Genomic DNA, 23,125 nt, shown 5'->3' with positions numbered 1-23,125 from the left:
CTTTAATTTTATTTATTTTATTTTTCTTTTTAATTTATTTTTATGTTTTTATTTTCTATTTTTTATTTTATTTATTTATTTTTGTTATATTACAGTTTTTTTTGTTTGTTTTTTTTCCAGTTATTATTATTTTTTTTTCCAAATGAATTCCCATTATTTTTATTATCACTTCATATCTGGATATATATTTTTCTGCCTCCTCAGTCGTCACAGTCCTCACCCAGTTTGATGTCCCCGTCGAGCATGAGCAGGACGTTCCCGGCCTTCAGGTCTCTGTGGATGATCTTCATACTGTGGAGGTAGAGCAGCGCCTCCAGCATCTGACGACACACCACCTTAATCTGAGGCTCCGTCAGGCCTCGGTCCAGCTCTGGATCAAACACAGAAAATGTGCTACAGTTTTAAACATGTTTGCAGATCCACAGAGGAGGAAGTACACATATATTTGACTTTATAAAATGTACATTGAGTTTTATGGGGACGACTGCAACAGATTCAGCTCTGAGTGGCCATAGAATTTAACGAATAATAAAAAAAATACTACTGTACGATGGATCACACCATTAGTAACTCTGAACACCCTTAAGGATCAGCACGCTGCCCACACTGAACTCAAGATCTACCATATAATCATCTCTTTTAGATATTTTAAAGATGCATTATGTAACTTTTCTTGAAACCGGGTCTAACATCTGCTCGTCTCTATGGAAATGGTGCTGTTTTAGAGATAGAGACGGATAAATGACCAGTGCGGGTTTTTTCATGGCTGGTGCCGATACCGATTGTTTATAATCCAGAGAAAACGATGCTCTGCTGATACTGCTGGGCCGATACTGCTGGGGTGATACTGCTGGGTCGATACTGCTCAGTTGATATTGCTCAGTTGATATTGCTGGCCGATACTGCCGGGCCGATATTGCTCAGTTAATATTGCTGGGGCGATACTGCTGGGCCGATACTGCTGAGTCGATATTGCTCAGTTGATATTGCTGGGTCGATACTGCTCGGTCAATATTGCTGGGTCGATATTGCTGGGGCGATATTGCTCAGTCGATATTGCTGGGGCGATACTGCTCAGTCGATATTGCTGGGGCGATACTGCTCAGTCGATATTGCTGGGGCGATACTGCTCGGTCGATATTGCTGGGGCGATACTGCTCAGTCGATATTGCTGGGGCGATACTGCTCAGTCGATATTGCTGGGGCGATACTGCTCGGTCAATATTGCTGGGGCGATACTGCTCGGTCAATATTGCTGGACTGATATTGCTCGGTCGATATTGCTCACCCTGTATTGTTGGGCCGATATTTTGTGCCGATCATGGAAAAAAAATCCCCAAATCATCTCATTTTAATTTTGTACCAACTCATCCATGATACTGTTTTACTACAAACTGGATATTAAAGCTGTGAAGTCACATTTCTGCAGTAGCGTCTTTGGATTAAAGTTTTTAAATAAAGTTTTACGCGTGTTCCTCTGGTAGCCGGGCGGCCCAAACTAAATATCGGCCTCTGCTGGAGATCGATACGCTAAAAAGTGCAAATATTGGCCTGATATTTCTCATACTGTAGAACAAAGACAAAGCAGTGAGACTTTAAACTCATCTGTCTCCATAAAGACAATCAGACAACACCACCAGGCCAAGGTACAGGTCAGATCTGTGGAGAGATAACCCTGCTCAAAGTCAGAATGATTTCGTATGGATTTGTTAGCCATGAAATATCGACTAGGAAGCACAAACAAAGTGCTGGATCTGTATCTTGATAGGGGTGGTTTTATTTTTTCTCCTTTTCGGACTTGTATAAGAACAGATTGTGAGATGAGCTTTAGGTGTAACTGTGCTCGAAATAAATAAATAAATAAATAAAAATAAAATAATTAAATAAAATGAAAAAATAAATAAATAAAAATAAAATAATTAAATAAAATGAAAAAATAAATAAATAAATAAAATAATTAAATAAAATGAAATAAAAATAAATAAATAAAATAAAATTAATTAAATAAAAAATAAATAAATATAAATACAAACAAATAAAAATAAAATAATATATAAATATAAAATGGAAAAAAATATCAAATAAAAAAAATAATAAATTAAAAATAAAAATACCATACCATAAAAAGCTACACTGTGGAAGCGGACAGCCTACCAAAAAAGTCGTTTTTGTTATTCTCTAAATCCTGACAGTAACTAGTTGGATGAATGATTTCTTCAAGAACACATTTACACGCTTGAGCAAAAATATATTGCCAATTCTCGACTGTGCGGCCCAGAGCACACGAGGTGATGAAACTAGCGCGAGATGTTATCAAAATACCTGGAGCGGGTCTATTATACGCACACCTCGCACATTCTGTTCGACTCTACGCACAAACATTACAAGTGTGCAAACCTGAGGCGATCTGGATTACTTTTCTCAGGTGGAGTAATCCCGAATCACACAGCGCCTCTTTGGACCAGACTTTACTGTGGTGATCCGTGTTTGTTTAGCTGCGGAGGAGGCGGATCCGAACTGGAGCGAGATTAAACAAGGAAAACAGACTAGGGAATTCCCACACTGCACTGACATTTGAACGCTCCATCCAAGGACAGCCCCGAGTAGAAGAAACCTGTGGAGTTTGAGAGCAGCGCTGCTTTTGTGGGACGTAAATACGAGTCACGTGTTTTGTTTAGGAGGGAATTTATGGCACTGGGTTGGGTTCCTGAAAGCTGCAGTAAATTATATCCACACAATGACATAATATACGGTGGTCCCTCGTTTATCGCGGGGATTATGCTCTAAAAATAACCCGGAACAAGCGAAGTCTGCGAAGTATCAGCTTTATTTTTAATTATTCTCTATGTTTTTGTCTGTAAAACCCCTCACCACACACTTTATACACTTTTCACACACAGGCGTTAACATTTTCTCACATTTCTCTCTCGTTTAAACTCTCTCAAAGTTCAAACCTTCGTAGGCGTCTTTGTCGGTGCAGAACGTTTCATCGACATTGTGGGTTTTGTCGGGGAGAAAACAAATTGCAAACGTACAGCACTTCAGAGTCACACTGCGATCCAACGTTTATGTAAATTTGTCTGAACACATTCTGTACTGGACAGGAGACACGGCACAGAGGAGACTGATGGACAATGGTCTACAGTCCAACAGCCAATCAGGACAAAGAACACGATGATGTAAAAAAGCATGTGGAATTGGACTAAAAAAATCTGCAAAAACAGCGAGACCACGAAAGGTGAACCGTGATATAGAGACGGACAACTGTATTTGTGGTTAATTTGTGTAGAATTTGAAGAAAAAAATGTAAAGTTGCACTATGTAGCTTTTCTAGCGGATGGTATGGAACCTGTCTCCATGGAGATATGGAGATAGTTAAGCCTTAGCCTGGAATGTTGCACAGACACTAAACACTTTGCATTTGTTCAGTTACAGTTTCAGGTTTACATGGAATCTGACTGTGAGTCACCACAGATTTGACCTGTTTGTCTGAATTAGGGAAAAAAAAACAAGTTTAAAGCCAAACAGTGGAACATATTTGGCTTAAAATATCATCTACATAGAGACAAGCAGACAACGGACGACCAGAAAAGTTACACAGTGCATATTAAATCTTGTTTTATGTTTAACAGGTTTAACTCGAAGTCTCTCGTAAGAAGAACTACAGTTGTCCCTCACTATATCACAGTTCACCTTTTGCAATTTTGTTGTTTTGTGGAATTTTTTTGTCAAATTTTTCATGCTTTTTTCCATCATATGATCGTGCATCGTGTTCTGCGTCCTGATTGGCTGTTGGACTGTAGACCATTGTCCATCAGTCTCCTCCGTGCTGTGTCTCCTGTACAGTACAGAATGTGTTCAGACAAATTCACATAAACGTTGGATCTCAGTGTGACTCTGAAGTGCTGTACGTTTGCAATTTGTTTTCTCCCCGACAAAACCCACAATGTCGATGAAACGTTCTGCACCGACAAAGACGCCTACGAAGGTTTGAACTTTGAGAGAGTTTAAACGAGAGAGAAATGTGAGAAAATGTTAACGCCTGTGTGAGAAAAGTGTATAAAGTGTGTGGTGAGGGGTTTTACAGACAAAAACATAGAGAAAAATTGTAAAAAATAAAGCTGATACTCCGCGTATTTCTCCTATTGCGGGTTATTTTTAGAACGTGACCCCCGCAATAAACGAGGGACCACTGTATTAGCTACTTTCACAGCAGTGTCTTCCAAAACAAACTCTTACTTTGACACAGTTTTTACACATTTTAGGGCAGAATAAACATTTGCCCAGTAGCATCGAGAAATGGGCAACAGCAAATACACAAAAAAAAACAGTAACACAACTTATGACGTAATCGTATCTTGTTTCTAAAATAGTTTAAATATCGTTCTGGGACTTACCCAACATGTTGGCGTCTACAGCTCCTCCAGGGCAGAACTCGATCATGATCTGAGGAGAGAAAAGGGAAGAAACGTGAGGCAAGACGTGAAAATGTCGAGGTAATGCTGCATTGTAAAGCGATTATTCGGGTTTCGAGTTGAATCACAATCAAAAACGCAATTTGAATGGAAGCAATTAGCTATTAAGCACCATAATTTCCTCTAAAAACAACAAAATACCCCGTCTTAGATCAGTACAAACATGACGAAATGTGTTTCTCGTCGTATTCACTTATCAGTTCATAAATCTGCCTTTTTGTCAGTTCTCTTGGAAGCGTCCAAAATGTGAAATTTGAACAGAATCCCATTATCGAATCATAAATCATAATCTATTCGCAGCGCTTGTCAGATAAAATCAAATATTTTCCCCAAATTGTTCAGCCGTAGCGATTGCGGTTTGTGTTATATAAGCAGAGGTTAAGGTTAGCTAACTCAAGTATGTGGAATATTTTGTGTAACACGTTTTATTCTATTCTATTTAAACTATCAAGAACAGTTGGATTCATGTAATGCATTTTAAGTAAGATTAAGAATACATCTCTCTTTTTTCATGTTTAAAGCACAGACTGTATATGTAAGTGGACAGAGCTAACCTGCTAGCCGCTGCGCTTCCGACTTTTACCTCTTTCTCTGCAACTGCTGCTGTCAAACTCGTGATTTTGGTCTTAAAATGTTCGTATTAACCCGCTCTACATGATCCTGCTGCTTTTTATTCCGCTATTGTGTCCGTAACTCAAGATATGAAAATTAATAACCGACAAATCAGGCGCCAGGTCGCTCCCGCTAGCGTTAGCAACAGGTTTGATTGACAGCGTTGCTAGGCTGTAAGTTGCTGACAGTTTAAACATGTTCTGGATATGAATGATTATAATTTTAATGCTACGAATATGATCCATGTTTAAACAACTTTTATATGTTGTAGTTTGTCATCAGTAAAAAAAACAACAACAATCTAGCGGAGAATATTATGGATAAGCAGGGCCGGCGACAGAAATTTGGCGAATCGAAGAACTCATACACGACCTTTGACACAGACAGCGGCTCCCTCTTTTCTGCATCTACTCGAGAAAAAACAAAATGATAAACTGTACCACACGTTTGTAAAGCCCCTCATCGTTGTTTATTACATTACTTGAATACAGATTTGTTCATTTGTGATGTTTTGCACTCGACATGAACAAAAATCCAATGAATTAATGAGCAGAGTGGACCCGGATGGCGCCCCCCGCTGGTCGTTCACGTGCCGTTGCCTGCCGTTAAGTTAAAATCCTCAAGAAGACTCACAATTCTGGGGGTCCGGGACAACAGAGACCTTTATCTTCTAGCTTTGTTCTGCACATTCAGGTGAAATAACGGCGATTATCTTTGTTGGCGATTGTCACGATTATAGAAAATGTGCCGCGAGCGATTATCGTCAACCCTTTTTGCGCCCGCTTCTTGCTAAACTAGCGACGTAAGGGGCGCTACCTTCAACAGCCTCGCTCTGAATTGGCTCTTTGGTTGCTAAGATACTCGCGGTCGCAATTCCTAACACGAAACTCAGCTCCAAATTCGCCGCTATAACTGCTAGCCTCGATTAGCTTCGTTTGACTGAAGCTGAACGCCACGGGTAATGTCACACAGTTGATTGTTTGAAGACAAATAAATAAAACGGTAATACTTTTAAGCTGGGATGATAAATCTTGGGTAGAAACGTCCATACCAAAAATGCCACTGCGATGAGATGAAATGTTTTGGGGTTTAAACGTCAAGTCTGACCACACCCGAAAACGCTTCAGTGTGAAACTCGGAGGTAACGCAAATACAGGCTGTGTCGCTTTTTGGGATAGATCAGTGTTTTAAAAGAAAATACCGTCTGTAGTGCGGACGGGGAAAGAGGACAACAGCTCAGAAAGTAAAACATGACCATGATATAAAAGATGCACGTTCATGAAGCCCACCTGTCACGACGATGGTTTTGTTCATGATTTAAGGCAAAATAAAGAAAACTTATCATGACGAGCTCAATAATAATGTCGTGTACCTTTACTTTGCACTATTTTTTTATAATTTTTTGCATCACATTAACATTTGAGACACAGAAAGTTTAACAATCCACGTGTACAAATCACTAAAAATGTGTACTTTTATATTTAATCAAATGGAGGAGGCCCAGGACACACCGGAGGGACTACGTCTCTCGGCTGGGCTGGGGACGCCTTGGGGTCCCACCGGAGGAGCTGGAGGATGTGTCTGGGGTGAGGGAAGTCTGGGAGTCTCTGCTTAGACTGCTGCCCTCGCGATCAACCCCGGATAAGAGGAAGAAAATGGATGGATGGATAATTTATAGTGATTTTTTGCATAAGTACAGCACTAGAACTGTTATTAATGACTGAATAATTAGAACCAACGTCATGAAGAAAAACGTTCTGTATAAATCGAGATCTGCACTGAAATATCAAAGGTAATGAATGTATATTTGTAATGAGATTGTATCATTTATATTTCATAGGCCCAGGAAGACTATCTGATTGCACTGCTTTCAGCTAATGGGATCCAAATAAATAAATAAACAAACAAATGGGATATTGGATGGATGAAATATTGACTTGCAACAGCAGTGCAAAAAATAAAAAATAAAAAATCAGTGTATTATTGTGCAAGCAAAACATAGCACACAAGGAACACAGTTGTTAAACCCAGAAACTAACATAGAATTAACATTTTTGTAAATATAACACATTAGTCTGTGTGATCCCTCAGTCGTCCAGGTCTGATCCAGAGCAAAAGACGAAGTTTAAATCTGTCAAACTGGACAAATCGTCGTAGAAGTGAAGACGTTTTGCTGCTCATCCACGCCGTTTCTTGAGTTCTGGTCGGATTACTGGTGGATACGGCCTTATATCTATATTATTCTATGTTATATCTATATTATACACACACATACAACACATTGGATCACTGCGTTACCTAAAAAAATCATCTGAATGAATGAGTTACTGCTCAACACTGGAATAATAATAATAATAATGCTTTTCACTTGAGGCTTGACAAATCTTCTCAACACTGTGGTCACTGTTCACTCCATTCTCTGTGGTGATAATTATTATTACAGACACAGCGGCGCTCTACCACTGAGCCACTGACGCCCACTGTCTGTTTGGTCACTTTACTAATATGTATTGACCAAAGTAGGAGTTTACTATGGCCTAAGAGCAACCAGGGATAAATTAATAATTCAAAGTATCATTTTCTGGAGTATAAGTCGCAGCAGCCAAAAAATGTACTATAATGAAAAAAATAAAATAAAATCACATATAAATCGCACTGGAGTATAAGTCACACCAGCCAAAAAATGTATTATAATGGAAAAAATATATATAAAATAAAAAAAATCACATATAAATCGCACTGGAGTATAAGTCACACCAGCCAAAAAATGTATAATAATAAAGAAAAAAACATATTTCACATATAAGTCGCACCTGAGTATAAGTCACCAGCCAAAAAATGTACTATAATGAAAAAAAAAAAAAAATCACATAAAAATCGCACTGGAGTATAAGTCGCAGCAGCCAAAAAAATGCATAATAATAAAGAAAAAAACATATTTCACATATAAGTCACACTGAGTATAAGTCACACCCTCGGCCAAACTATGAAAAAAGTGCGGCTTATATTCCAGAAAATACCGTACCGAGAAAAGTGTCTTAAAAATTCAATTCCAACAGTAAATATAGATTAGTACACATGTTGTTATAGTTGTCCATCTTCCACAACGTGTCCATAAAGTCACTAATGACGTATTTAACGCACAACTTTAGTCTTTAAATGAATTGCAACTTTGACGTAGGATAAAATTTGTACTTATTTAAGCAGATCAAGTGGATTTATGTCATGTTTTGTAAGTACGTTTGTATGTTTGAAGCACAGACTGTACAGTTGTCCGTCGCTATATCGCGTTTCACCTTTCGTGGTCTTTTTTTGTGTAATTTTGCATGTTTTTTTACATCGTATGAACATGCACTGTGTTCTGCGTCCTGATTGGCTAAGGGACTGTAGACCATTGTCAAATCTTTTACATTAGTCCATAAAATCCTCTTATTATTCACTCTTTTTTCCAGGATTCGCAAACATAATTCCCCATTTGGTTTTTTACAGGCAAATTTAGGAGTTTTTGAGTGATCTTGTAAAGCCCCGTTTGTAATTCGACGTACTTTAAACAGCCCGTCAAGTGGACATCTGGAGTGAAACTAGGCTTGTAATAGTTGTCCGCACTTATTACGTTTCACTGCCAACACATAACGAGCGAGAAACACCAGACTGGCCAAGTGCAAATTAGAACTGCAGCCCGACATGGCGCACAAGTTAGCCAACGATCCAACTTCATTTCCTCTCCTTACATAGACAACTCCAGGCCGAACGCTCCAGAAGAATCCTAAAAAAAGACACAGCCGAAACGTGGTCCGCTTTGCATTTTTTTTCATGAGTGATGTCCACTTAACACGGAGTTATGCGCTTACATAACGGGAGAGTGAAACGGGGATGACAGCATCGGGGTGTGGAGCTTAAAGTGCAACAAAGAGCTATAGAAAAATCAATGTGAAAACGAACAGTGCCTTAAACAGACAATAACTGTAGTCCAGGTCGTACTGTACCAACTGAAACTATTCAAACTTTTTCCCGTTTCCGCCCTTCCAGCTTCTTTCAGCGTAATTACATCAAATTTAGACATTACCTACTCTTTATCCCAGCAATCATACTTAAAAGGGCCAGTACTTGAGTTTTTTTCCCATGTTTTTTCACGAAATTGTGTGCTGTCTGTATGTAATAAAAGCATTTGACTCTCCACAAATCAGGAAGTGTACGTTAGCATGCTAGTTGTTGTTAGCGTTAGAGTGATCATACATACTTAAATGGCCAGTGCTTGATTTTTTCCCCCCATGTATTTTAGCTAAATTGTGTGCTGTCTGCATGCAATAAAAGCATTTTAATGTCCAATTCTCCAATAATCAGGAAGTGTGTGTTTGCATGCTAGTTGTCGTTAGCATTAGCGTGATCATACACACTTAAAGGGCCAGTACTTGACTTTTTCCCCATGTATTTTAACGAAATTGTGTGCTGTCTGTATGTAATAAAAGCATTTTATTCTCCACAAATCAGGAAGTGTACGTTAGCATGCTAGTTGTTGTTAGCATTAGCGTGAGCATACATACTTAAAGGGCCAGTACTTGACTTTTTCCCCATGTATTTTAACGAAATTGTGTGCCGTCTACATGTCTTCAATAATGAGGACGTTTGTGTTAGCATGCTAGTTGTAGATAGCATTAGAGTGATCATACTTAAAGAGCCAGTACTTGATTTTTTTTTCCATGTATTTTTTTTTTTTTGCAAAACTGTGTGCTGTCTGCATGTAATAAAAGCATTTTATTGTCCAATTCTCTAATAATCAGGAAGCATGTGTTAGCGTGCTAGCTGTTGTTAGTATTAGCGTGATCATGCATACTTAAACGGCCAGTACTTGATTTTTTTCCCATGTATTTTAGTGAAATTGTGTGCCATCTGCATGTAATAAAAGCATTTAATTCTCCAATAATTAGGAAGTGTGTGTTAGCATGCTAGTTGTAGATAGCTTTAGAGTGATCGTACTTGAAGGGCCAGTACTTGATTTTTTCCCCATGTATTTTAGCAAAATTGTGTGCTGTCTGCATGTAATAAAAGGTTTAATTGTCCAATTCTCCAATAATCAGGAAGTGAGTGTTAGCATGCTAGTTGTTGTTAGCATTAGCGTGATCATGCATAATTAAACGGCCAGTACTTGATTTCTTTCCCATGTATTTTCATGAAATTGTGTGCTGTGTGCATGTAATAAAACCATTTTATTCTCCAATTCTCCAATAATCAGGATGTGTGTGTTAGCATGCTAGTTGTAGACAGCATTAGCGTGACAGCAAACTATTTGAGCTTTTTGCAACTTTTAGAAGCCAGAGTATAAAGTCGTCGTGAATACTTTTAGTGTATACTTTCCACGTTCAAACAGAAACAGTTCGCGGTTACACAACTCTAAAAAAGGCGTTATTTTGTCCCGCGCACACGCCCCTCGCCCCGGCCGGGTCTGACTGCATTCACACATGTTTCTGGAGGGACTGGGTTGTGTCACCTCCAGCTCTGAACATGACGTCATTGAGTCTGCTACTCCAGGAATGTGCCCAGACTGCTTCAGCTTCAGCTTCAGCTTCATTCAGAATACACCTACATTACATAGGCCAACAGAGAGGAACTATAATATGACAAAAACTACTGTTGCACTCGTTTTTTTCCACGTATTTGAGCAAATCTTTTTGTCTTGCCCCAGTACAGATAAGGTATGGTATATTTTATTGATCCGTCGTGAGGGAAACTCATTTTGTGATTTAAAATATTGTGCAGTGAAGTATAGAAACTAGAGAAATGTGCCAACTCCACCAAGAAAGGCCTGAATCGAACCGCTAACCTTCGCGCTGTGTAGCGTAAGCGCTAACCACGCTACTGTATAAGCAGCTCTTGAGATCAAAACAAGTTAGCTGTGTTTTATCTGAATCTCATTATAAAGCGTTTTCTCATCCGTGAATCGGGAAGTGCACATTTAGCATGCTAGTTGTTATATATACATTATAAATTCCCGCTGAACACGTCAACAAATTTTTATTAAATTATCTAAGTCAGGGGCGTCAAACACAAATTCACAATGGGCCAAAATTAAAAACTAAGACAAATTAGCGAACCAAACTCAATATTTACTGAAAAACTGACTGCGCCTGATGTGTCATATTTAACCTTTTCATATGGAAACAAACTTTAGCTTCGCTTAAACACAAAATCTGGAGCAAACCAAGCGTGATATTACAAACCAATCAACATACAATTAAATTTAAAACAAAAGATGCATCTGTAGTATTCATTTTTTTTACTTTAATAAATAAAATAGATTATGTCCCTCTCTGTAGCAATTAATTTATCCGAGGTGACCAGTAGCTTGGTCGCTAATGAGCGTCAACAAAAAAGGAGGAGCTTGTGCCGGTCTCAACTGCAGCGTACTAGCAAAGCATTCTGGGATTTGTAGTATTAGTGCTGCAGGAAATATCCACCAGCGAACCAGCTCTAATGCAGATTTGATATGATCTCACGGGCCGAATATAATTAAACCGCGGCCCAGATTTTGCCCAGGGGCCTGACGTTGACATGTGTGTCCAGCCTGAGTCAGTCTTTGCTGCATCATCATTACTCAGGGGACAAAGTCGCTTTAGTAACGTGTCTGTTCTCCTTCTGTTCAGCGCACGTGAGTTACAGCCAAAACATCTGAGGAACTGCGTGTCCCGTAGAAACAAAAGCCCATAATAACATAAACACAAAAGAATTAAAGCTGCATGAGGTAACTTTCCTGGTGGAGAGTCTGTCAGCTGCTTGTTATTGCTCTGCCTGGAATGTTCCGCACAGTGCGTCATTAAACGTGCCCATCTCGCATGCGTGCAATTACAGTCAACTTAAAAACATTATGACTAAGCGGGCTCTCTCCACAGATCTGACGGCACCACCTGCTCGTTTCCATGGAGATAAGATTAAGTTCATATTGTGAAAGATTCAAGGCGAAGCAATAACATTTCCGCAGAGCTAAGGTTTTCATTAAAGGGCCTGTACCGGATTTCTTCCCATGTATTTCAACAAAATTGTCCTTGCCTTTGCGCAGATATGTCGTATAAGCAGCATCTGAGGTCAAAATAAGTTCACCGTGTGCTGTCTGCAACTGATTAAAAGCAATGTATCGTCTGAAAAGTGCACGCTAACCGTTGCTAGCTTTACTATGATGACAAAACTCATCACTGCGAATAATTAGGACGCTCTGGATGCAAAAAACATACGTGAGGAATAACTTTAGACCACTGCAAACCGCTTAAAATGAACTAGTTGCGCGTTATCCAATTGGCTAACAATGCTAATACTCGCAAACTCACAACACGAGCGCCACAGACTGTGTAAAGACGCGGAGGCTAGCAGTTATAGCGGCGAATTTGAAGCAGAGTTCTGACTACGAGTATCATAGCAACCGAAGAGCCGATCCGGAGCCAGGCTGTTGAAGGTAAAAGCCTCTTCCCTTAGCAACGCTGTCAATCAAACCTGTTGCTAACGCTAGCGGGAGCGACCTCGGGGAAAGAAAGCGCCCGATTTGTCTGCTATTAAAGTTCATATCTTGATTTACGGACAAAATGGTGAAAAAAAACAAACAAAACAGGATCATGTAGAGCGGGTTAATACGAACATTTAAGATGATCACTTCCTATTTGGAACGGAGCAGCTAGCAGGTTAGCTAAGTACGTTTATGTATACAGTCGTCGGCCATGTTTCAATTCGACGGTTTCACACTTCGTTGGGTGCATTTGAAGGGCACTTCCGTCACTTCCGTCACGACAAGGCCTGTCCCATTTCACGCACCCGACGAACGCGGCCGACAAACGTGCCCCGCGTTTCCACGGAGATCGGCCGTGAACGAAGCTGTATCCCATCATGCACCGCGAGTGACTTCTTCTATGGGAGAAAAGATGTATATTTTCTTAAAGTTATGCAACACTAGCTACAATTGGGCAAAAAAAACGTTACATTTGTCTATTGATATTCGAAAGAGAAAGATTAATTCCTTATTTAATTCAATTTAAAAAGAAATAAACGACCGCGACAACGACAGTCTGACTCTTCTTCTATGAAATAATAAAGAATGAAAAATAAAACTAATTATTTCAGTGTCCATTTTTACACATTTAGGTCATTAGTCAGCAGCTGTCACGGTTGCTAGGTGACGTAACATAAGCGACGGAACGTAAGCGACGGAACGGCATTTTGCGGTAGACGGAGGAGTACCCTTCATCGGTCGGGTACTTCAAACGGTACTTAGACGTGTACAACTGTTCGAATTGAGACACGACCTATGACTAGCACGATTTAAAACTTTTAAATAAGTGTCTGTCTACTTCAGAATATAAACTTTGGACTCCACAATCACGTTTTCTTAAGACTGACAAATCAAGTCCGCTTCCATGGCGACTGGCGACTGGCACTGCACGCCAAATACACAAACTACATACATACAAGTACTTCCGAGTTAGTTTCCATGCATTGTCTCCAAAACAAACACACACAGAGTACAGTACATGTTGTAGCCTGTACTTATGTGTTTTAATAGCATCTGTCACCTCTGTGTGTTCTGCCGTGTAAGCGCCGCCGTCGCCGCTTTAAATACCTTCAGCACTTTTACAAACTGAGTATTGTCCTTAAAGGCAAAGTCCTGGATTATGTAAGCATCGATACTTTGGACGAGGTAAAAAAAACTCGCTCAGTGTCTTCAGTTTTGAGAAGTAGACGTAGTAACATTTGTTTGAATTTTTGCGATTTGTGATTATTATTACTCCTTTAGTCTAAAACATACAATTTAAAACAAGTATCGCCAAAATATGAACCACGTACGACTGCAAATCATCACAGTTCAACACAACATATTTGAATGTTAATGTATTTTACTAACATATTTTTCTCCTGTGTGACATTTACGCAGTGATGGAAAGTAACAAAGTAAAAGTAATACTATTTAAGCTAAATTTTACTTAAAAAAAAATTGAGTATATAGTAGAGATACCTGCTCCCAAATGTAGTGAGCACGACTGAAATGTATGAGTTTTTTTGTTATTATTGTTTGAGACCTGCTGGAAAGTCTGAGGATTTATTTATTTATTTAATTTTCATTTATTTATTTTTCATTCATTTATTTATTTTTCATTTATTTTATTTATTTTATTTTCATTTATTTTATTTATTTATTTATCTTTCTTTTTTCATTCATTCATTTATTTTTCATTCATTCATTCATTTATTTTTCATTCATTTATTTATTTTTCATTTATTTTATTTATTTAGTTTTCATTTATTTTATTTATTTATTTAGTTGTCATTCATTCATTTATTTAATTTTCATTCATTCGTTCACTTATTTATTTAGTTTTCATTCATTTTTCATTTATTTTATTTATTTTAGTTTTCATTCATTTATTTTTCATTCATTCATTCATTTTATTTATTTATTTTTCATTCATTCATTCATTTATTCATTCATGTATTTTTCATTAATTTTTTTCATTTATTTATTATTATTTATTTATTGTATTTTTAATCAAGTTCATAATTTGAACAAACAAAAATATAAATAAAAACAGCTAGAAAAAAAATTAATTCTACCGTTTCTACTGAACAAAATTCGTCATAAATCTGTATCAATATCGACACATTTGAAGCTTTATTAAATCTTAAAGTCTGCGTGAAATACTTTTACTTTTTACTCTTTAAGTACATTCTTAAACGGGCACTTTAATACTTTTATTTAAATAGATTTTTCATGTGATACTTTTACTTCGAGTATTTTTTTGGTCTTAAAATCAAATACTTCTTCCACCACTGCATTTATGGACCACATTTTATTCACTCTAGAGCTGCTCTGGTCACTGTGAATCTCCCAGAGTTCAGATGGGCGTGATCGACAGGTGGATCGGCCAATCAGAGACATGCACGGTCTGTTCATATCGAAACAAATATGGCGGCTTATGACATTAATCATTACAGATTTGGGCAGAATGAGCCACTGTGCGTCACTAAAAAAACCCAAATGTCAGTGTCAGGACAGAGGGCGGCGACCGGACTGACTCCATCTGTGTAAACACGGGGATGAATCAGAAGGATGGTCTTATGAATCAAATATTATTAAATAAAGGTGTAGTTATTTCAAATTGACAATGACGTACTTGGGTTTGTATAATTGAAAAGTCTAGAGTCAGTAAAGCACGTGTTTGGAGCAGAGTTTGAGAGAAACTTAAACAATATTTAATTAATAAAATTTTTTTTTAAAATGTGACTGAAGGTGATTTTTGCCCAACGATCTAGTGTAGATCTCTCTCTATCTCTGTGTCTCTCGGTCTGTCTGTCTCTGTCTCTCTCCGTCCGTCTGTCTGTCTGTCTCTCTCCGTCCGTCTGTCTGTCTGTCTGTCTCTCTCCGTCCGTCTGTCTGTCTGTCTGTCTGTCTCTCTCCGTCCGTCTGTCTGTCTCTCTCCCTCTCCCCGTGTCTCTCTCCCTCCCTCTGTCTCCCTCTTTCTCCCTCTGTCTCCCTCTTTCTCTGTCCCCTGTTTCTCTGTCTCCCTCCCTGTCTCCCCCCATCTCTCCCTCTCCCTGTTTCTCTCCCCATCTCCCTCTGTATCTCTCCGTCTCTCCCTGTCTCTCTCTCCCTCTGTCTCCGTCTCTCCCTCTGTCTCCCTCTCTATCTCTCCCTCCGTCTCCCTCCCTCTCCGTCTCTGTCTCTCCCTCTCCGTCTCTGTCTCTCCCTCTCCGTCTGTCCCTCTCCGTCTCTCCCTCTCCGTCTCTCTCGCTCCGTCTCTCTCCCTCCCTCTCCATCTCTCCCTCTCCGTCTCTCGTTCCGTCTCTCTCCCTCCCTCTTCGTCTCTGTCTCTCCCTCCCCATCTCTGTCTCTCCCTCCCTCTCCGTCTCTGTCCTTCCCCCAGTCTCTGTCCCTCCCCCCGTCTCTGTCCCTCCCCCCGTCTCTGTCCCTCCCCCCGTCTCTCCCTGTTTCTCTCTCCCTCCCTCCGTCTCTCTCAAACAGTCCGTTGGACAGAGGAATGCTCGACCGTGGCCCATTCGCTCAAACCCCTGAGCCCTGACCACAGAGTCGGGCTAATTGTGCCTCAAATATGTGATTTGACTCAAATACCAGTCGTATCGTGTAAATACTGCGACGTTTGTGCGAGAGGTTTGTGCTGAGAGCGAGTGATGTAAAAACATCCAAAAGAAGAGAACACACAGCGAGTCCAGTGGTTTGACTCTGCAGAGAACACTGTGGTTTGACACAAAAATGACAAATGACAGACATAAGTGGGACAGTCACGGTAAATACTATAGTGACTTATCGCTCAGAACGTGACGCATGGAACGATCATTTTCACTCAAAAATCTGTAATCGTGACAGGTCTAGACGTGAATAACTTTGGATTCAGATTTGGTGGAACATTTTAAGCTGGAGGGATGAGGACGTCCACCAGCAGATGTAAAATCACACATGGTATTCAGTATTCTGTGAGTTTCAGATGTACCGTGTTAGCATGAGTTAGCATTAGCGTGGTTGCATATCGTGGTTTGCTTTCGCCCCGAGTTCCTCAGACCCGTCCCTGCTCCGGCGCTCGCTCACAGCCGTCACTCATCCCCGTCCTTCCCTCAGACGCTGCCGTGTGGACATAAGCTCCAGACCACAGACTGTTTATATAAATGGACAGAGCTAATCTGCTCCAGCCCCGGTGTTTCAAACAGGACGTGAGGCTTTGAGCTTCACTGACTCTGGGTCCAGTTCAACAGCCGCTCCCTGAACCAGTGGTGCAGGTGGGAAGGGACGTTACCATCAAGAGCCTTTCTCTCTATCTGTCTATCTGTCTCCCTGTGTCCTTGTCTTCCTGTCTGTCTCGCTCTGTCTCCCTATCTCTGCCCCTCTTTCTGCCTCTGTTTCTGCCTCTCTCTCTCTGTCTGCCTGTCCGCCTGTATCTCTCTCCTCGTCTCTCTGTCTTTCGCTCTCTCTTGTCTCTCTTTTTCTTGTCTCTCTCACTTGTCTTGTCTCTCCCTCTCTCTGTCTCTCTCTGTCTCCACGTCTCTGTCTCTCCCGCTCTCTGTCTCTCCCTCCACGTCTGTCTCTCCCTCCACGTCTGTCTCTCCCTCCACGTCTGTCTCTCCCTCCACGTCTGTCTCTCCCTCCACGTCTGTCTCTCCCTCCACGTCTGTCTCTCCCTCCACGTCTGTCTCTCCCTCCACGTCTGTCTCTCCCTCCACGTCTGTCTCTCCCTCCACGTCTGTCTCTCCCTCCACGTCTGTCTCTCTCTGTCTCCACGTCTGTGGTCTCTCCCTCTCTCCCGCTCTCTGTCTCTCCCTCTCTCCCTCTCCCGCTCTCTCTGTCTCCCCGCCTGTCTCTCTCTGTCTCTCCCCCACTCTCCCCCTCTGTTTATCTGTCTCTCTGTTCCTGTCTCTCTTCCTCTGTCTCTCCCTCCACGTCTGTCTCTCTCTGTCTCCACGTCTGTGTCTCTCCCTCTCCCGCTCTCTCTGTCTCCCCGTGTGTCTCTCTCTGTCTCTCCCCCACTCTCCCCGTCTCTGTTTCTCTGTCTCCATGTCCGTCTGTCTCTCTGTTCCTGTATCTCTTCCTCTGTCTCTTTCTCTCTGTCTCTCCCTGACTCTGTTTCTCTGTCTCCCTGTCCGTCTCTGTCTCTCTGTTCCTGTCTCTTCCTCTCCCCGTCTCTCTCCCCCTGTCTCCCTCTCTTCCTCTCTCAAACAGTCCGGTGGTCAGAGGACTGCTCTATCGTCGCACATTCGCCCAAACCCACTGATCCCTGACCACAGACTCAGGCTAATTGTCTAAATTGCACTCTCTCTCCTGATTGGCTCTTTGGTTGCTATGATACTCGCCTTTGGAATTCCTAATAAGCAACTTGGCTCCAAATTCGCTGCTATAGCTGGTCCAGCCTGGATGATCCGGGTGACGTCCCGCTCACTCAGTCCACGGTCCAGACACTCTGGAGGTCACATCTTTTATTCAGGACGAGTCTGAACTGATTTTTTTGGGGTTTTTTACGTTGTAGGTCAATTTGTAACGTTTTTATTTGTAAGAACGAGTTTGATTTGGCGGAGCAAAGTTTCTGTGTACCAGCTGCATAAAATCTTGGTCATTGATTCACTCTTTTACACTTTTCTCTCTGACTATGAGGCTGATTTTTTTCCAGTGGCTCTGATCTGTTTTTTCATTATTATTATTTTTTCCACATAACGTTGTCTGGACATGATCTGCCGTCCGCTGGTGACATAAACATTGGAGGACACCGTCTCCGATCAGCTCAACTTTGGTGCGTAAGTGTCCAGCCCTAAGTAAAGTTATGCCTGCGATGACGAGAGAAACTGGACAAAGTATTTGGAAACACTGACCCACACAGAGAAAAACGAGAGGTCAGGAGTCTGCTGGACAACCCCCACTGCTTTTCTTCAATAAATCACATTCATGAATCTTTCTTATCTCAAATGCGAAGTGAAACGTTTCTGTGGAATTCAGCTATTTCAAAACCACGATATCCTCTATTATTTCAAACACAAAACAAATCTGAAGTTTGCGCGACGCGTTAAATGGTCACGTCGTTGTATCCAGTCGTCCATCGCTATGACGCGGTTCACCTTTCGCGCAATTGTGCAATTCTACGTGGAATCGCACCGCCAACCTGTGGATCGCTGGATCTGACCGCGCAACCAATGACGTTTAAGTCGAGAACGGGATTCGAACCGCCGACTTTTATGACAGTCGGCGAACACTCGAGCAACGGAGCTACTGCCGATCTGTTTTCCCACACGTTTTAGCCCAAAAAAAAACACCCAACGTCTAGATTTATCGCCTAAAAAGTCACGCCGTGGAGCTTTAAAAATGATCCGAAAACTGTTTTACATCATTTCGCGTAACTTTTAGACGCAACAATCGCACAAAACGCCAAGAAAATCTTTCAAATATACAAAAAATACACAAAAGTAATCATTGTTTTGTGATTGTCGTAGCTCCTGGTTCGTCTAACGTCATTTTAACTCCCAAATAACTGAACATTTTTTTGCAGAATTTCATCTAAACGAAACTAAAAATGACGACGCAGCCAAGAAACACATCGAAGTTACTACTATTTTGGTCCCCGCTGCGTTTCACTGGTTTGATATTAAAAATGAGGTCACTGTTGTGTTTTTTGGCGCGGGGTCAGAGGGAGTTGAAGAGTTGCGTTTGACCCAGAGGACAGAACTGATAGCACAAAAAAAATAAATAAATAAGAGTGAAAATGATCCGTGCTGCTGTGGCGGAGGAGCATGTCTGAGGAGTGAGCTCATGTGTGTTCTGTCCTGTGTGAAGTTTCATAAAGACGCAGTAAAAACCCAACAGCGAGATGGAAACAGACCTTTGTGTTGCGCAGTATTGTGATCGTAAAGCCGTGTTGTTACGTCATAAAACGCTGTATTATATCAATCGAGGGTTTGCCTTTCAAACTATTTAATAAATTAAGACAGAAACAAGTTAAATCGATTAATTACTACATGACTTTGCCTCCAAAACATGCCAGAAGATGGATGGAGAAGATGGAGAAGATGTTTTGTTATCCCAAATTAAACCATCCATTCATCTATTTTCTTCACTTTGTCATGCGGGCAGCAGTTTCAGCAGCTACTCCCAGGCTTCCCTCACCCCAGACGCGTCCTCCAGCTCCTCCAGCGGGACCCCAAGGTGTTCCCAGGCCAGAGAGACACAGTCCTAGCCTCCTCCTTGTGGGGCGTACCTGGAACACCTCCCTGAACCATCCTGAACATCTCAAATTAAACCATCCATTTTCTTCGCTTTGTCGTGGGGGCATCAGTCTAAGCAAGGACTCCTAGACTTCCCTCACCCCAGACACGTCCTCCAACTCCTCCAGTGGGACTCCAAGGCGTTCCCAGGACAGTCAAGAGACATTGTCCTAGCCTCCTTCTGGTGGGATGTGCCCGGAACACCTCCCTGAACCATCCTGAACATCCCAAATTAAACCATCCATTTTCTTCGCTTTGTCGTGGGGGCATCAGTCTAAGCAAGGACTCCCAGACTTCCCTCACCCCAGACACGTCCTCCAGCTCCTCCAGTGGGACCCCAAGGTGTTCCCAGGCCAGCCGAGAGACATATTCATAGCCTTCTTCTGGTGGGACGTACTTGGAACATCTCCCTGAACCATCCTGAACAGATTTCCAAGCCACCTCAGCTGGTTCCTCTCAGCGTGGAGGAGCAGCGGCTCCACTCCGAGCTCCTGACCCTGTCTCTAAGGGAGCGCCCAGCGGAGGAAACTCATTTTGGACACTTGTATCCGCCATTTTGTCCTTTTAGTCATTCTTCGTCAAAATGTATTATAAATCTCATACGCACGTTTTTTAATCTAAACAACTAATTGATTAACTTAAATCTATTAAATCAGTGACTAAATTTACAGTGACTAAATTTACATAGTGCCACAGATTTGTGGCACTATTTATTTTTGTATTATTATTATCATTATTTTAAATTATTTATTTACGTATGTTTCAGTTCTTGTTATATAAAAATGAAAAAATTGTGTATGCATTTGTTGTTTTAAATGACAGTATGTAAAAATATGAAACAAAAATTTAAAAAAAGACTAAAATAATAATTAGTTGAAGCAATTTTAGCTTTATCTCAATAATAAAATATATAAAATGCAATGATAATATAACAGTGCATAGGGTTGTGCTAAAATGTGTCTGTAAATGTCAAAGTTGAGGTTCAAGCCTAGAAAAAAAAACATAAATGGACCATAAACTGAACCACAAACAGCACATATGGATGCAGTCACTTGTTCTTGTTTGGTTCTAGTTTGAGCACATTTTAGTTCTGTTGTTAGTGCTGGTTTGGTCCTGGTCTAGACCTGGTCTAGACCTGGTTTGGTCCTGGTTTGGTCCTGGTTTGGTCCTGGTTTGGTCCTGGTCTGGTCCTGGTCTGGTCCTGGTCTAGTCCTGGTCTAGTCCTGGTCTAGTCCTGGTCTAGTCCTGGTCTAGTCCTGGTCTAGTCCTGGTCTAGTCCTGGTCTAGTCCTGCTTTAGTCCTGCTTTAGTCCTGCTTTAGTCCTGCTTTAGTCCTGCTTTAGTCCTGCTTTAGTCCTGCTTTAGTCCTGCTTTAGTCCTGGTTTAGTCTTGGTTTAGTCTTGGTTTAGTCTTGGTTTAGTCTTGGTTTAGTCTTGGTTTAGTCTTGGTTTAGTCTTGGTTTAGTCTTGGTTTAGTCTTGGTTTAGTCTTGGTTTAGTCTTGGTTTAGTCCTGCTTTAGTCCTGCTTTAGTCCTGCTTTAGTCCTGCTTTAGTCCTGCTTTAGTCCTGCTTTAGTCCTGCTTTAGTCCTGCTTTAGTCCTGCTTTAGTCCTGCTTTAGTCCTGCTTTAGTCCTGCTTTAGTCCTGCTTTAGTCCTGCTTTAGTCCTGCTTTAGTCCTGCTTTAGTCCTGCTTCAGTCCTGGTTCAGTCCTGCTTCAGTCCTGGTTCAGTCCTGGTTCAGTCCTGGTTCAGTCCTGGTTCAGTCCTGCTTTAGTCCTGCTTTAGTCCTGCTTTAGTCCTGCTTTAGTCCTGCTTTAGTCCTGCTTTAGTCCTGCTTTAGTCCTGCTTTAGTCCTGCTTTAGTCCTGCTTCAGTCCTGCTTCAGTCCTGGTTCAGTCCTGGTTCAGTCCTGCTTTAGTCCTGCTTTAGTCCTGCTTTAGTCCTGCTTTAGTCCTGCTTTAGTCCTGCTTTAGTCCTGCTTTAGTCTTGCTTTAGTCTTGGTTTAGTCCTGGTTTAGTCCTGGTTTAGCTCCAGTTCTGAGTCACTACGCTCTTGTTTTGTACGTTTCTGTCTCTTTATGTCGTCTTTTTTAAATTATAAACAGTAAACTCGACATATTACTGCATTTCTCTAAAATAACAATTGTAATAATACATATTTTTATACATTTTTAGATATATCTCCCACCTCTCCTCGCGAACAGTCTCCATCCTCATCTATCTGGGGACAGAAAAAGCCTGAATAAAGCTTTAAATAATGTGCCTTACCCAGAGTTTGTTGTCGTGGTAAAAAGCGTCCAGCAGTTTGACGATGTAGCGATGGTCACATTTGGCTAAAATGTCGATCTCCACCATGTAATCCTCCAGCTCCTCCTCCGACTTTGTCTCGATCACTTTAGCAGCAGCGAGCACGCCGGTCTCTTTGTTTTGAGCCTGGAGAAAAAAAATCACAACATATTTTTAAAACTTCAGTTAGCAACTTTTTTATTATTTTTTGGAGAAGTTATTGGTTTATCTTTGTCTTATCTTTAAAACATGCAAGAAATGAACCATCTGAGAAATATGTAATTGCCAAGTGTTACAATGTAAGTCAGACAATGTTCTGCCCCAGTGAAGATATTTGTGTTTTGAGTTCATGTGTTTTGTCTCTTCAGAGCCACCGTAGCTGCCATATTGTTCCAGACTTTCAACAGTTCAGTCATTTTGTGTGTTTAATCTGTGTAAACTGTCATCTGACCTCATACAAACATCTGTCTGTGAGTATTGTCTTGTTATAACATGTTCTCTCGCTCTATAAACTCATTTGAGGCACTTTAAGTTGATTTACAGTGTAAATTTGCTTTAAAATACAAAACGCTAATAACGCTAGCATGTCTATGGGATTTTCCATTCATGTTAGCATGATGCTAATCAACAGTTTTACACACGTTTCCATTACTTGTAGCTACATTTAAGCTAATGTTGTGCATATATATTCTATATGTTGTTTTCTATAGCTCTGTATAATTATTCCTAGAAATATAAAAGCATGATTCTAATATGCAGATATTTACTTTTGGACATTTAATGAAGAGTCAATTTTAAAACTAAGAGACTTCCTGGTGTTTATTTGATTTATTCGCCATCTATAAAGCTAATCCCAAACTCTAGTGGAGACAGAATAGAAGTATAAACTAAAAATAAATGGATGTTTGTAGTTTTACTTAAAAATAAAATTATTCTAGCTGGAGACAGATCGATATATCGGCCAACCAACACAATGGTCGATATTTGCACTTTATAAACGCATCAGTTATCGACCTTAAACCTCCAA

At 40.7% G+C, this 23,125-nt stretch overlaps 1 protein-coding gene across 1 annotated transcript in view; it reads right to left on the bottom strand.

Annotated features, from left to right (window-relative positions):
• stk10 (serine/threonine kinase 10) overlaps positions 1-23,125 on the bottom strand; it is a 103,490-nt gene that overhangs the window by 50,667 nt on the left and 29,698 nt on the right. Inside the window, exons 2-4 of the mRNA XM_033978186.2 lie at positions 22,081-22,245; positions 4,398-4,446; positions 221-370 (exon numbers count right to left, since the gene is read on the bottom strand). Of these exons, the coding sequence (XP_033834077.1) occupies positions 221-370; positions 4,398-4,446; positions 22,081-22,245 (364 nt within the window). The remainder of the gene's footprint in view (positions 1-220; positions 371-4,397; positions 4,447-22,080; positions 22,246-23,125) is intronic.

The sequence above is a fragment of the Periophthalmus magnuspinnatus genome, chromosome 14 (assembly GCF_009829125.3).
Source record: "Periophthalmus magnuspinnatus isolate fPerMag1 chromosome 14, fPerMag1.2.pri, whole genome shotgun sequence".
Classification (NCBI taxonomy): domain Eukaryota; kingdom Metazoa; phylum Chordata; class Actinopteri; order Gobiiformes; family Gobiidae; genus Periophthalmus; species Periophthalmus magnuspinnatus.
Note: the sequence above shows the minus strand (reverse complement) of the source record. Positions and strands in the feature narration are given on the sequence as shown.